The 12,639-nt window shown below is 46.5% G+C and overlaps 5 protein-coding genes across 5 annotated transcripts; 1 reads left to right on the top strand and 4 right to left on the bottom strand.

The window, feature by feature from the left end:
* The first annotated feature begins 3,074 nt into the window (after positions 1-3,074).
* On the top strand, positions 3,075-4,538 carry DFJ58DRAFT_746187 (uncharacterized protein). Its single transcript, XM_041387444.1, has 6 exons — positions 3,075-3,436; positions 3,612-3,671; positions 3,721-3,855; positions 3,914-4,145; positions 4,203-4,257; positions 4,313-4,538. Exons 1-6 carry the CDS (start codon positions 3,337-3,339, stop codon positions 4,514-4,516), a joined length of 786 nt encoding a protein of 261 aa, XP_041243168.1. The 5' UTR covers positions 3,075-3,336; the 3' UTR covers positions 4,517-4,538.
* Positions 4,539-4,997: 459 nt separating this feature from the next.
* Positions 4,998-8,262, bottom strand: DFJ58DRAFT_661424 (P-loop containing nucleoside triphosphate hydrolase protein; the record flags this gene model as incomplete). Its single annotated transcript, XM_041382216.1, has 22 exons — positions 4,998-5,070; positions 5,121-5,201; positions 5,258-5,394; positions 5,450-5,583; positions 5,638-5,677; positions 5,724-5,855; positions 5,905-6,007; positions 6,059-6,230; positions 6,279-6,290; positions 6,346-6,462; positions 6,510-6,554; positions 6,604-6,715; positions 6,769-6,870; positions 6,923-6,945; positions 6,999-7,096; positions 7,149-7,288; positions 7,339-7,363; positions 7,417-7,469; positions 7,516-7,676; positions 7,727-7,888; positions 7,940-8,030; positions 8,083-8,262. The coding sequence occupies 22 exons, from the start codon at positions 8,260-8,262 to the stop codon at positions 4,998-5,000; spliced, it is 2,193 nt and encodes a 730-aa protein (XP_041243167.1).
* Positions 8,263-8,452: 190 nt separating this feature from the next.
* Positions 8,453-9,426, bottom strand: DFJ58DRAFT_418000 (uncharacterized protein). The gene is made up of 4 exons (XM_041380295.1): positions 9,342-9,426; positions 8,969-9,291; positions 8,807-8,914; positions 8,453-8,756 (listed from the first exon to the last, which is right to left on the bottom strand). Exons 2-4 carry the CDS (start codon positions 9,138-9,140, stop codon positions 8,581-8,583), a joined length of 456 nt encoding a protein of 151 aa, XP_041243166.1. The 5' UTR covers positions 9,141-9,291; positions 9,342-9,426; the 3' UTR covers positions 8,453-8,580.
* A 477-nt stretch (positions 9,427-9,903) lies between these two features.
* On the bottom strand, positions 9,904-11,203 carry DFJ58DRAFT_704002 (high mobility group box domain-containing protein). The gene is made up of 5 exons (XM_041383668.1): positions 10,806-11,203; positions 10,511-10,661; positions 10,400-10,458; positions 10,282-10,347; positions 9,904-10,227 (listed from the first exon to the last, which is right to left on the bottom strand). Exons 1-5 carry the CDS (start codon positions 10,827-10,829, stop codon positions 10,165-10,167), a joined length of 363 nt encoding a protein of 120 aa, XP_041243165.1. The 5' UTR covers positions 10,830-11,203; the 3' UTR covers positions 9,904-10,164.
* DFJ58DRAFT_684744 (uncharacterized protein) lies at positions 11,204-12,551 on the bottom strand. The gene is made up of 4 exons (XM_041383281.1): positions 12,091-12,551; positions 11,869-12,037; positions 11,519-11,819; positions 11,204-11,453 (listed from the first exon to the last, which is right to left on the bottom strand). Exons 1-3 carry the CDS (start codon positions 12,469-12,471, stop codon positions 11,539-11,541), a joined length of 831 nt encoding a protein of 276 aa, XP_041243164.1. The 5' UTR covers positions 12,472-12,551; the 3' UTR covers positions 11,204-11,453; positions 11,519-11,538.
* Between the last annotated feature and the right edge of the window lie 88 nt (positions 12,552-12,639).

The raw sequence follows: 12,639 nt of genomic DNA, 5'->3' as shown, positions 1-12,639 counted from the left end.
AAGTTGGACAAGTCTTCACGTACATAATATGGACAAGGAGTCATGCTATACAGCGAGGACAAATGCCAAATTGTGGAGCACCAGTACTTAGCGTATACATCCCGACGTTAGCGGGAGGAGCTGTCGAACACAAAAAACTCCTAAAAATTCCCATCATGTGCAATTTGTAAAGCTGTGCTACATAACATCGCACTGGGCAGATGCAAAACGATGTCATTACGATACATATACTCAATAGTCTAACGTCGACGTTCCACCGGTCGTTAGCTAGTCTTGTATATGAATATGAATATTTTATTTAGCCGCATCTACGCTCCAGGATTCCAAATCAAGTGACCCAGCGTTTAACTTGTAGTTAGGCAACTAGGGCCGAGCTAGCCGAAGTCGCAAGACGCAGAAATAGATCATGGTAGGCTGTAAGGATCCTTTTTCTTTGATTAGCTTGACCGGATCATCTCAAAAAGTTCATTTGCGATATTTCATGACTAGCCGCAGAAAGTTGTCGTATTGTGTAAATACTGAACGTTCATAAGTTTGTAGACCTTCCAGAATTCCATGAACGAAGCGTAGGTGTAGTTCGGCATGGAAGCGAGTTGTCGTTATCTTCTTTGTATTTGTTTGACAGGCAAGAAGTTCATAACTTTCATATGACCTTGCAAGCAAGGTGAACCGGTGACGTGTTGCCTGTCTGCGCACCCCAGATTCTGAAAAAGGGCTCGTCATATCCACGGGTGACCTAATCGTGCGGGATCCAGCCGCTGGTCGTGGTTTCTAGAGAGTTGGACGACTGTGATCACGTGTCGGTTTCCGAGCTTCTCTACTACAACTCATTAAATACCTTACAGTTCCATCGTCGAATTCACTCAAAACTCGTCAGTCATTTCAGCGACTCTAGCAGACAGTCCGCACCGGCTGTCTGAGCCCCGTCCGTTTAGCGATGTACCTTGCTTGCGTCCATTTCCCACAACTTCACTGCACTGTTTCCACCCTCACTAAGGTCCACTTTTTCCCACCCGGAGTCAACGCTATGGCAATACACACTGCAGTTTATCCGTCCCGCTAGTTTTTTCCTATCTGTTTCCCGCTCTCCAAATTCCATACTCGCAACGAGCCATCGTTTGAACAAGTGACGATCTGTTGTCCATCGGGCAGGTGTATGACGTCCCGGCCAGTAGCAATGCATCCTTCAAATTTCTTGCGAGGCGTTATCGCTCACGTTTCCTTCGTCCTCGTGGTGGGTGAGGAGTCTGAAGACATACCAACTACCAAGTGCATCGCCATCTCAGCTGGCATACGTAACAGTCTAAACTCATCACTTAAAACTTGTCAGAACTCGATGCTGCGAGCACAAGGGACAATGAACGATCAAGTCCCCTGGGGGCAAGAAAATCCAAATCACACCAAGATCGTCGGGTGTGTTCGATATCCCTTGTCTGCATGATTACCTTGAACATCATGTGCATCGTTATCCTCACCCCTTTATACTTACAGTGACATACGCAATGCGGTTGAAGTACCCGCTAAGCCTCGTTAAGAGGTTATCATGGTTAGCTCGTGACGCATGCCCCTCCAACGGCTCTCAGTGTTAGATCACATGCTTCCTCGTGTTCTGCCACATGTTCATCGATTGGCATCTGACGCAGTCACTTGGCAGTTTAGTCTCTTCAGTCATTTCCACGCCGTCCCGATATACATTCGTCAGGTCAGGCTAAGCGCGTGTTAGCGTCGCTGACGCGCCAATTCCCGACTCCACCAGGCCTTTCCACTTCCCATTTTTCTGTCTCCGTCACCACCTTTCCCACTCCTGTGTGTCCTTGTCAATCTCTTCGATTCTCTTTCTCTCAATTTCCAATATCAAAATTTTGTTCCCCAACCCGTCCTGCTCAGTGAAAACCTCCCACTCGTCCACTTATTTTCTCTCACTGTGACGCCGATTCTCCCGAACTATGTACGGTCCCTGTCGCGTCTTAGTAAAGGAGGTAAACTTGGGCCAAGAGTAGTAAGAATACATGAATGCATATCAGCAGAACGGCCAAAGGCCAATTGACACAATGAATGTAAGTGGAAGCTTCAAATGTGTTCAAAAGAGAGAACACAACCCGCAAATCACGTACTACAAATGCGACTAGCTCGTGACAACCAAGAACAAAGGTTTTGGGAGAAGCAACGCACAACAGATGGTATTCAGGGTAATCATAAACAGCATCATATTATATAGGTTAGTCTGAGACCACATGCGCAACTGAATGTGGTGGACAGCATTCATCAAGGACGCATGCAACATCGCACGGACCGCACGGTACTTTCGAAACGAACATCATACACTGTTGGACGGGTGAGGGAACGGGAACAGAATGACCTACGAGGAAGCAGGAGAAAAGACGATAACGAGAAAATAAAAGACCACTGCCAAGTTCCAACATACAAACTTTGAAAGAGGTGCTGCTTATACAGATTCATGATAGCACGCGGTACTTCCCTCACTACCACAGGTCCGTTTGCAGAGAATGACACATTTCCTGCAGACAGAACCCTCCCCTGGACCCACTACCGTGGGAGTCGGGAACGACTAAACAATAACAAAATTCTAGAACTGAGCATCCCGTTGTCTTTAGGCTGAAACGCTAGTTCGAACTTCGACAATCATTGATCGATGCCATCCCTCATCAAATATCACTTTGGTGATGTAAGCACTGGATTATGGTATATCAAGCACGACTCGGAATGCGATCGTTATACGTCCACCAAGTTCATCCGCTCGCTCACTCCCATCCTCTAATAGTATAGTATGACTGTAGTCTCAAATGATCCCACTTGGTGGCCAATCATCAATGCGAGCATGATTAGTAGCTATTTTACAGGTTCGTGGAAAGTCAGCTACATGACGATCGATTAACATTGGTTGCGGTTTTACAGTTGCTGCATCTGTCGGGGTAACGTACGATTGGGGTGAGCAACACGAAGTATGAAATGACCACTGATATCCTTATCGTATTCTCAGCGCTTACGTTCGCACAAGAAGTAGGTCGATCCATTACTGGAGCAGCCAACTCACTCAGAATTGTGTTATAGGTTGAACTGATCTGGGTAAGAGGACTCCTACATCAAAAGAACGATGTGAAAATACAACTTGTTCATGACAGAGGCAACGCTGGTCCCTGATGACTTTTCTCTATCTCAGTGTATGTCCCTTGTGTTTCAATATTTACGCTTAGCAAGTTCAAGTTTTGCTGAGTTCAGAATATCCCAGGTGCGCTATGCTGGAATAGGATATGCTGTGTACGTTTGGAAGTTTAAGCCATTGATGTTGCTCATTACCCAACTCTCACAATCAGGATGTACATACTAGGTATGTATCCTCGCATAGACTCTGTTTTTTCTTATGACGGGCGGTATACAGGCGATGTTCCAACTATTTCGATGACAGATACAGTGAGTATTCCACACCGATGCCTTCCGTTCCCGTCCAAATAACTGAACTGCCATGCAGGGGTGAGTGAGATTCTCGAGCAACTCGTTGATTCAACATGACGACTCTCACAGTTGTGAGTTTGTTTCGAGCCTGTGATCTTCCGAAGTTGATAACTATTGTTGCTGGATTTATCTAACAGGCCTTGTCATATATGACGTATATGATTGGACGAGTGACGTTGTAGAGGCAATACTGGGCGGTGAGCTATACGCCTCCGTGATATTGACTTGACTGAAACATCATGCAAGCTATCATGATCGCTCGGTTACATGCCATGTATCAGCGATCCAGAAAGGTGCTGATATTTCTCGTTGCCACCTTTCTGGCCATCAAAATCGCCAATGCAGTGACGCTCGCAATAATCACGATGCAAACTTCAGGAGGTAAGTTTTAATTACGTATGAAGTGTTCAAGTGCATGAAGCTCATTGACAAATACCAGAGGAATTCGTTCTCTCCGGCACATATCAGTGCATCATTGACAACACGGGAGATTCCTTAGTTCTAAATTCAACGACTTGGATACTTGGCACTGTATGGGAGGTCCTTGCACTGTGTCTCGCAGTCTGGATTGCTGTAAAGCACTTCCATGAACTACGACAACACTCAACAAGCAGTATTCTTGGGGACTGTTTCACGGTGTTGATGAAAACTCACGTTAGTTACTTTGCAAGGTGAGCTCATGATCTGAATATGATTCTCTTGTTCTGCTCAAGTTTCGCTCGTGCTAGTTTTTTGGCTATCTCTTGCTTCCAGATCGGTATATTCTCTCCAACGCTCTCAGCGGTATGTCGGTCTGTCAGCGACCTCTACATACAACCATGATTCATCGTTTTTATAGGACTTATTCTCCCTGGACACTCAGATTTATCTTGGTCTCTCTCAGATATTCCAGTTCGTGCAGTTGTTTGTGCTGGGACCGCGCTTGATCCTCGGTGTTCGAGAATATTACGCTGAGCTCGTGGCTGACTCTGATGCAGCAACCGCTATGACTTCAATTGCTTTTCAGGAGTGCGTTCATGTATCAACCGACAGTAGTGTGTAGCGCAGGAGATGCTCGATATGATCGATTTGCTATGGGCGGGTTGTGTGTAGAGTGCGGAGAATTCATTTTTATTTATTGAGTTGTTCGTACAGTCGTCGAGCTACAGTATGGATGTCTTATTCCTATTTAATTGATATGTTTAATACGGTTTTACATGTCACTGGTTAGCATAAGAGTCTTGAAGTCTAAAACCCGGATTCTGGAACTGCTAGTTCTCCTACTCCTATTACTGTACTATCTACGTACGACACTTCACCATCAGAGAGATGTCACATTACGATCCAATACTAGCTCGAATTGGGAACCTCAGACGTCTTGGCAGATCTTGACCCAAGCATTACCGGCGTGTATATAACAATCGATTAATCCTACTAGTACGGTACAACAAGTTCACACCCTATTTGTGAACCAATGACTACCAATCCCGATGCATCTGTGGGAGTCCAAGAAATCTTACTTTCGGATCGTAGGCCAGCGAAATTCAAGAACGACCGCGGACGTGTTCGTCCAGCTTCGCAAGTATCTCATTCTGCTCTTCGCTTGACTTCCGAGCACTACTTATGTATTAGCCGAAGTTATCTGCGGCAACGTTAGGTTTACTCACAAAGACTGGGCGAAAACAGGTAGGTCGGCTGGGCTATTGATCATGCTTAGTTCGACCAGCGCCATTTGTCGTGAGGCCAATCTACGTCAGACGATGAGCAGGAGTCTCAACACCTCATACCTTGTTTGAGAACTCACTTTGATCGCGGAGACAGAGGCGCTTTATGGTGCTTCCGTCGAGGCGGCCATTGTGGTTCAGGGGTTTTCGATTTCTGAGGGGTGCTTTGGTTTCGCTCGGATTTTAGTTTCTTGGCAGCTGCTCTTTTTATCTTCGCCTCCTGCCATCGCATTCGCTCAACGAGCCTGTGAGAGAATATCACGAACACTAACCTTAAGTGCGGTCCGAGAACGTTCTTCTTCTATACGACTTGGTAATAGCACGTCGTCGTTGCGGTGGCTGTACTTAACGCCTATTGCGCTGAGTGTTTTGTGAATGTCATTATCATCTGTAACCTCCGGAGGTTCTTTGAAAATACAAGAATCAGTCTTTTCTCACACTGGTTGCAGCTGAAGCTCACCATCATCAAAGAGAAGAGTACTCAGCCCCCGTAAGTCGGCCTGACGCATGATTAGATGGCGCGAAACAAGTAGACAGGGGACTTACTTCCTCCTTTCCGCTCTTAGAATCGGCCTCATACACCCAGTCATCGGCCTTGGATTTTGCTGATTTCTTCGACTTCGAGGAGCTGAGATGAGCAAGAGCCCAGTCTAGCTCCATGATCGTTGCTTTCTCGATCTGCGGCAGGTTTGCATCAATATCTCCTGCGCAGAACGTACGGACTTACGGCCATCTTGGTCGCCAGAGTATCCTCATGCAACTTGAAGATGTTTTTGATTCCAAACAGTTCTCCTTGTCTGGAAGTATCCCCTTGAACGCCGGAGAAATACCTAAGAGGGAATTTGAAATCATGCGCTCGAATCTTGGTCCTTATTAAATACCTTGTTTGCACGCTTGCCTGATACCCAATGGCCATCTGTTGTTGCTTGTACAGCTGCCTTGCATAAATCAACTCTTCGATTGAGCCGGCTCCAAGGAGGCGGTAGACGAAAACGTCGCGTGTCTGCCCAAAGCGATATGCTCTGTCCATAGCTTGCAGGTCGTGGGCGGGATCTACGTGGACATGAGTCGGTGGAAAACAGAAATCATGCAACTACATACTCCAGTTTGGATCTACATAGCATCCGGGTCTAAATCTGAACAATCAAAGCAGGATGTTTAAACTCACCGAAAATGACCACTTTGTTCGCTCCAGTCAAGTTAAGACCAGTTCCTCCAGCAAGAGTAGAGATGAGAAATATGAAGATATCGGAGTCCTGGTGAAATCTATCTATCATAGGCATCCCTGAAGCCTGTATTAGCAACCACGGCATATAGAGGCATCGTTCTTACTATCACTCTGCTTCGTGGATCCATCCAGTTTGAGGAAGCCATAACCTGGCAATCGATCAGTATTCGATCGATACAGAACGAGTCTTGTGCATACTATTGGTGTTGAGATGAAATTCCAGCATATCGAGAAGCTTGACGGATTTAGTAAATATAAGGACCTTGCTTGTGCGGTCTTTTCTCCATTCTCTAAGTAAAGTATCGAGTACCTGCAAGGGCAGCGTACAGTGTAGGAGATAAACTTCATAAAACAACAACTTACAACCCACTTCCCGCAATACTGTGGCAGTAGCATGGCTGTCCCATACTTTGGTATAGACTGGCCCGGGAAGGCTACTTCAGCGAGCTCCCTATTACGTAGAGTCTGGAACAACTATCAATGCGCCATGAAGATAGATAGCAACATCCACACGTACTTGCTCTGGGCTATCGTTGGGGGCTTGTAGATATGAGAATTTATTTGGTAGCGAGCCACTGAATCATCGACGATACCTGGAAGTATTAACGCTAAATGATTTGAGATCTTGATGAGTATTGACATATACTTGAGGACGTCCCCCTTCTCAATAGGGTGGCAGCAGTCTTTGCGTCTGTACAAAACACGATTTTTAGTATGCTCTAGACATGGAAAGGAAAACCAACTTTTCCCCTGATCCGCAATCACAATTTTCGTCTTTTCTGACGAGATTCTGTACGGGAGTCATGTTCAGGATGCGTCTGTAAACGGCAACCTGTACAGGCGTAAGCGGACAAAAGACTACTTCATCTGTTTTCGTAGGTAACTAATAGTTATGTTCAGCACAAGATGGTATACCAGGTAGAAGCTTCGCACTTGGTCCTTAATGATGTCCTTCGTTCTGAGGAAATCAATATTTTAGGCAATATTTGTAAAAAAAAACATTGGCCATACCTCCTTTTAAAGAACTGGGGTAGTACTTTGTCTCTGACTGTAATGGCGACTGTCTACCAGACATCAGAATGAGCCGCGGGATGCAAGATCCGCACTCACCAAAGCCTTTGTTCTCTCCTCTTCAGTGGCACTAGTGGATTGTCCTATCGTTAATGGCTTCACAATATAACCTTTCCATTGCTTGCTTGTTCCCAGCCGGCCAGGGTTGGTCCAGTCGAGTATCGTCCATGCTTCCATGTAGCTATTTTGAATGGTCGTGCCTAATTATCCCGCTGCATCAGACCACCCTCTAGAAGCAGAGTAGTCTTACCTGTCAGACCAAAGCGGCAAAGACATGCGAATTGATTGTATGCAAGGGTAATCATCGACTTTGGATTCTTTATTCTATGCGCTTCGTCGACGAAGACAGCAGACCAAGCGAGGTCGTCCAATTGCGCAATGTCCCGGCGGGCAAGGTCAAATGTGGTAAGTACTATTTCTCAGGGTTATCAGGGGGGCAGAAGAGATGTGCTCACGGACATACCAACATCAAGCCTGCCCATTTTGAAGTCGGTAAGAACATCATCTCGTTCATTCTTCGAACCTGTATAAGATCCAACTTCAAAATACCCCCACTGAGGAGGGGGTGAGACATTATGGCGTGATTCGTTGCTTGTAGGCACTCACCGTCTGAAATTCGCGCTCCCAGTTTGGCACAACAGATGTGGGGGCGATAATAAGACAAGTGGGCCAAGTCTTGTTTGCCGGTGGCAAAGTGCGATGTTTTCTCCACTCCGGTCCATCCTGGAGCTTAGACACATGATCTCGACGCCTGTTAATATCGCGTTCGTCCCCGTGCTTCTTCATTATTGCTGAGAGAAACGATATCACTTGTATAGTTTTACCCTGAGCAGGTGGAACATTCAGTCAAGAAGAAAAGAAGAACACGTTTGGACTGACAAGACCCATATCATCACCCAGCAAGCCACCGCGACCTTGTTGATATAGATCCCAGAAAAAACCGACGCCTTCCCTCTGATATTCTCTTAGATAGGTATTAATTGACGCGGGCACCCTGATACCCTCGGCTTTGTTCAACACTATAGGTCCAAGAGGACTCTGATCGGGAGCAAGAGGGAAGCCGGGCTTTGGATGGAGATTCTGTATCTGCTCAGTAGATGACAATCAGAGAATTAGATCAGGTTTTACTGGGTCAGGGTATGTTTCTATTTCGTCCTCGTCTTCAGGCTCCGTTTCGGAGTCGGATTCGGGAACTTTCGTGGTATTAAGCGGGAGCTGTTTTAAAACTCTTGAAACTGTAGGTAAATCTATGTCGGACTCTGGTTCAGTTTCCGATTCATCTGTAGCGGGCGTCACGGTAGGTCTATTCTGGCCATAAGGTTAAACGTACCGTCTGGGCAAGGCGTTTTTCTGCGCTTGGAAGTTGGCATAATCTGCTCTGATGCAGGTGACTTCCGCTTCGTCGAAACCTGAGCAACCTCTGGCTCGGATTCAGGTTCTAAAACGAAACGTATGCGTTGACAGTTGTAATATGTGTCCAATATGGACTTACCAGTAACAGAATCATCATCGACCGGAGTTTGTGGATGACTTGGCTGTGTAACAGGAGTACCCTCTTTCGATGCTTTAATGAACGCAGTTATGGTCCTAAGTTTTACCGGTTGATCAGGTTCAGACTCGTGCTCTTCTGCCGAGTCGCTGTCTTCGCAATCTTCTTCGTCCATTTCGCCGTCATCAGACGCAGACTGCAGTCCAAGGTCATCGTCTGTTGGTAGTAAGCTTAAGCACTACTGAGACTATTTCTCAACGAACCAAAGTACTCCTTGAGTGGGTTATGGCGTCGAGACGCCTCTGGATCCATTGGTCGGCGCTTCTCTAATATGATCATCAAAAACACGTATTATTTCGTTATAAAAACGACTCACGACTTATGGATGACGATTGAAAATTGCCAAGAACTTCGCTTCGTCTTTTCCGTGACTTGCCGCGGGGGGCAGATGGAGCCGCATCCTCAGCAGCCGTTGCTTTGCGCTTTCCGCGTTTCTTAGTCTCATAGATGAAGGTTCCGGGGTTAAATTCTGGATCCGAGTCAGGATCTGTATGGGAGTGAGCAAATTATTCATAAGATTGTCAGTGTTGTTTCGTATGGATTACACAGACCTAGGGGTGCAGGGACAGATTCGAGAATCCCTGCTTATGATCAGCCCACGAGCTAATCCCGAGGAACACTAACTTACTTTTCCCGTATGTAGAAGTTTTAACTTTGGCAGCTCGTGGTGGCATCTTTAGCAGGCCAATGTCAAGTCGCTGGATGTGGTGTGGGTAAGAGAAAAGGAGCACACCGATTTTGGGCGCGTTCTATATTATGCACCACGTGATTGTTTGTGTCACAATCACGTGACTGTGGTCACGAAAGCTGATGCTCTGTGGTCCTGGCAGTCTGCGACTCTGCATCAAACAACTCCGCAAACTTGCCACAGAAAGTTTGATCATACAATACAATCTTTTCTGAAGTAACGAAGGACAACATGCAGAACATAAATGTGTAACAAAACACACGACATGAATAGCGACACGAATGAAAAGGAAGGCAAACGGTACGAGGGCTCGTGGGGAGTGCATTACGAGTATCGCGTGTTTCGCATAGGAAGTTAAGATACTCAACTGACATGAAAATGGCTTATGACGATTATGTTAGAAGAAAGCGGACAGTGCCTTCATATGTACAAGGAGACAAGGGAAGCGGCATCAATCTTCCTCTTCATCGGCTTGTTCCTCCCCATCACTTTTCTCTTTTGCTGAAGATTTAGTCTGCAAAGAGATGTTCAATACGTGCCGCAACATGGACAAATAACATACACGTACGGCAGCCAGGGATGCCTTCTCCTCCTCTGCCCTTGTCTTGTCCTTGGCGGCCAATTCGATATAAGGCTGTTCAGTTGTGTCAGCACCAACCGCGCTTTGTTTTATACCTTAGACGAACCTGCTTGTCTTCCTCGTCAAGCTCCTTCCACTTGGCACCTAGTAGTTTGCCAACCTCGCCTATGATGGGGATCAGAAAACAGAAAGATAGGAAGAAACACCATAGGCATACCGAAACCAGCATCTGGGTTCTCAGTCTTGATTCTCTCCCTCCAATCTTGACTGAAGAACATGTACGCGGAGAGTGCACGTTTAGGAGCGCCCTTAGCCTTGGCAGCCTTAGCCTTGGTTGCCTTTCCCTCTGATTTACCTGCAGCCTTGCGCTGTTGAATCAATCAGCATCGTGGTTGGTGATGAGCACGACCAAGTGACGTAATGGAAGTTGAACAAGGCAAAAATAATGGAAAGTGTATGATGCATATGGAGGAAGTGGTATTAAGACCAAGACAAATGCATAGGAGACTAACCTTGGTTTTGACTTCTTTGGGCATCTAGAGCGCGAAAAATGCATAAGCGATCGATTCAACACGTCGTGAGCATGAGAGATATCGAGGAAAACGAATGAGACGCGGAGAGACGCGGTGCGCGTCAACGCGTCGGTGGCCAAACAAATACGGCCGGCGCCCGTCTTCGCTTTCTACACGAGCTCGACGACGGTAAAACGACGTAGAGAGTGACAGTGAACATCACAGGACGTCCGTGAAGCAGATAGAACATAATAAAAAATAAAAAGATGACTGACTGTTGTTGTGTTATACGGTGAGTATTAAGCACGGTTTGATTTAGGTGGGTGAGGACCACAGTACAGCTATACAGGCAAGGTTGGCTGAGGGGACGTTTGGCGGGTGGGAGCCTTGTATAAGGCCAGCCACCTAACAACCGTGGGAATAGGGCACGGACTCTTGCTGACATAACCACTAATTCAACAAACCCACGATGCAACGGCCCGTCTTTTACACACAGCAGATCTACGCGGTTTCTTTAGCGATAGTTCATCCAGGGCCAGCATTGGCCCAACTAATTTAATGACGATGGAGTCTTGACACACGTAAATAGTACGCAGGCCCGTGATCCAGATAGCATGAACGATGTGAATATGCAGCAGAACAGCGGATCTAAAGACAATAAATAGCACTTAGAAATTAGCATCCTTCAAGTCTTTCCCAAGCTCTTTACTCACCTTCGAAAAGAAATGAATACCTAATAAGAAATTTTGTCCCGTTCATAATTTTGCCTGCAATAGATTCGATCCTCAGGTTCAGCATCGAAGTCAATGTCAGGTAGACAGAGCTGCCCCAAGCCAAGGTCAGGCAATCGCGCCATTTTGAGTAAGAGACTGAGCCCCTTGTCACCCTGTCCACCCCCAGGACCATTGAGAAGGTCCCATGTAAAGTCATCTATTTGATCTGCGGTTCTACCCCAAGTCGTTTTAATTGCACCTGGGTACTCGAACGACGCAACGATGAAGCAGAGAGGAGAACCTATACCAGTCAGGGTCGTTTTCATTGTAATTTAAATACAAGTACATACAAAGACCTGATATCTCCTGTTCCCGGGCAAGTAAAGGTGAACGAGTTTCATTGATGTGATTTTCGCCATCGTCCGAAGTGAGGTCTGGCAAAATATCGCCCAGGCGATAAAGCCGTCGGCATGATGGACAGATGCGACTAGTAGCACGGCTCTTATTGTACCATAGGACCTTGGGGGATCATTTTGTGAGCTCGCTAGCTACTCCACATAGCACTCACTCACTATAGCGGTTTCCTCCGACAGCGCGGTGCAAAGCATCTGAAGGACTTCCTCCTGTGAGAATTCCGCACATAGAGGGTCTTCCAGTGAAGGAGGCTGGGCAAAAAATGAGGCTAGGAAACCCCGGAGGTCGCGAACTCGCGGACCGTTTCCGGGATCATGGATGATCGGTAGCACTTCTTCATGGAACTCCTGGACATGCGGAGCTGGTAGTTTAGGTGGAGGCTCATGGACAGTACAGACAATGTCGCTTGGAGGTGGCTCAAGTTCGTGAACGAGGGGGGGAGGTTCCGGAAGGGCCGTAGCTTGAATAGCTGATGTACTCTTCTTGTTCTTTTTCGCAATTGCTTTCTTCTTCTTTTTCGAGTTGCATGGACCTGGCATCAAGAAAAAGCTCAGAATAACCCGATCGAGAGGAGTCCGTGATTGAGTGGCACGGAAACAAAATCACGAAACGAGTTGTGATTGGAAAGGAAGAGTGTACGGTTTTAGTACCGTTAAAATCATTAGCGCTCGATCACGTGTCACGCGTTACATGACGCGCTCGTGACT

This window comes from Suillus subalutaceus, assembly GCF_016647625.1.
Source record: "Suillus subalutaceus strain FC151 chromosome Unknown DFJ58scaffold_63, whole genome shotgun sequence".
NCBI lineage: Eukaryota > Fungi > Basidiomycota > Agaricomycetes > Boletales > Suillaceae > Suillus > Suillus subalutaceus.
Note: the sequence above shows the minus strand (reverse complement) of the source record. Positions and strands in the feature narration are given on the sequence as shown.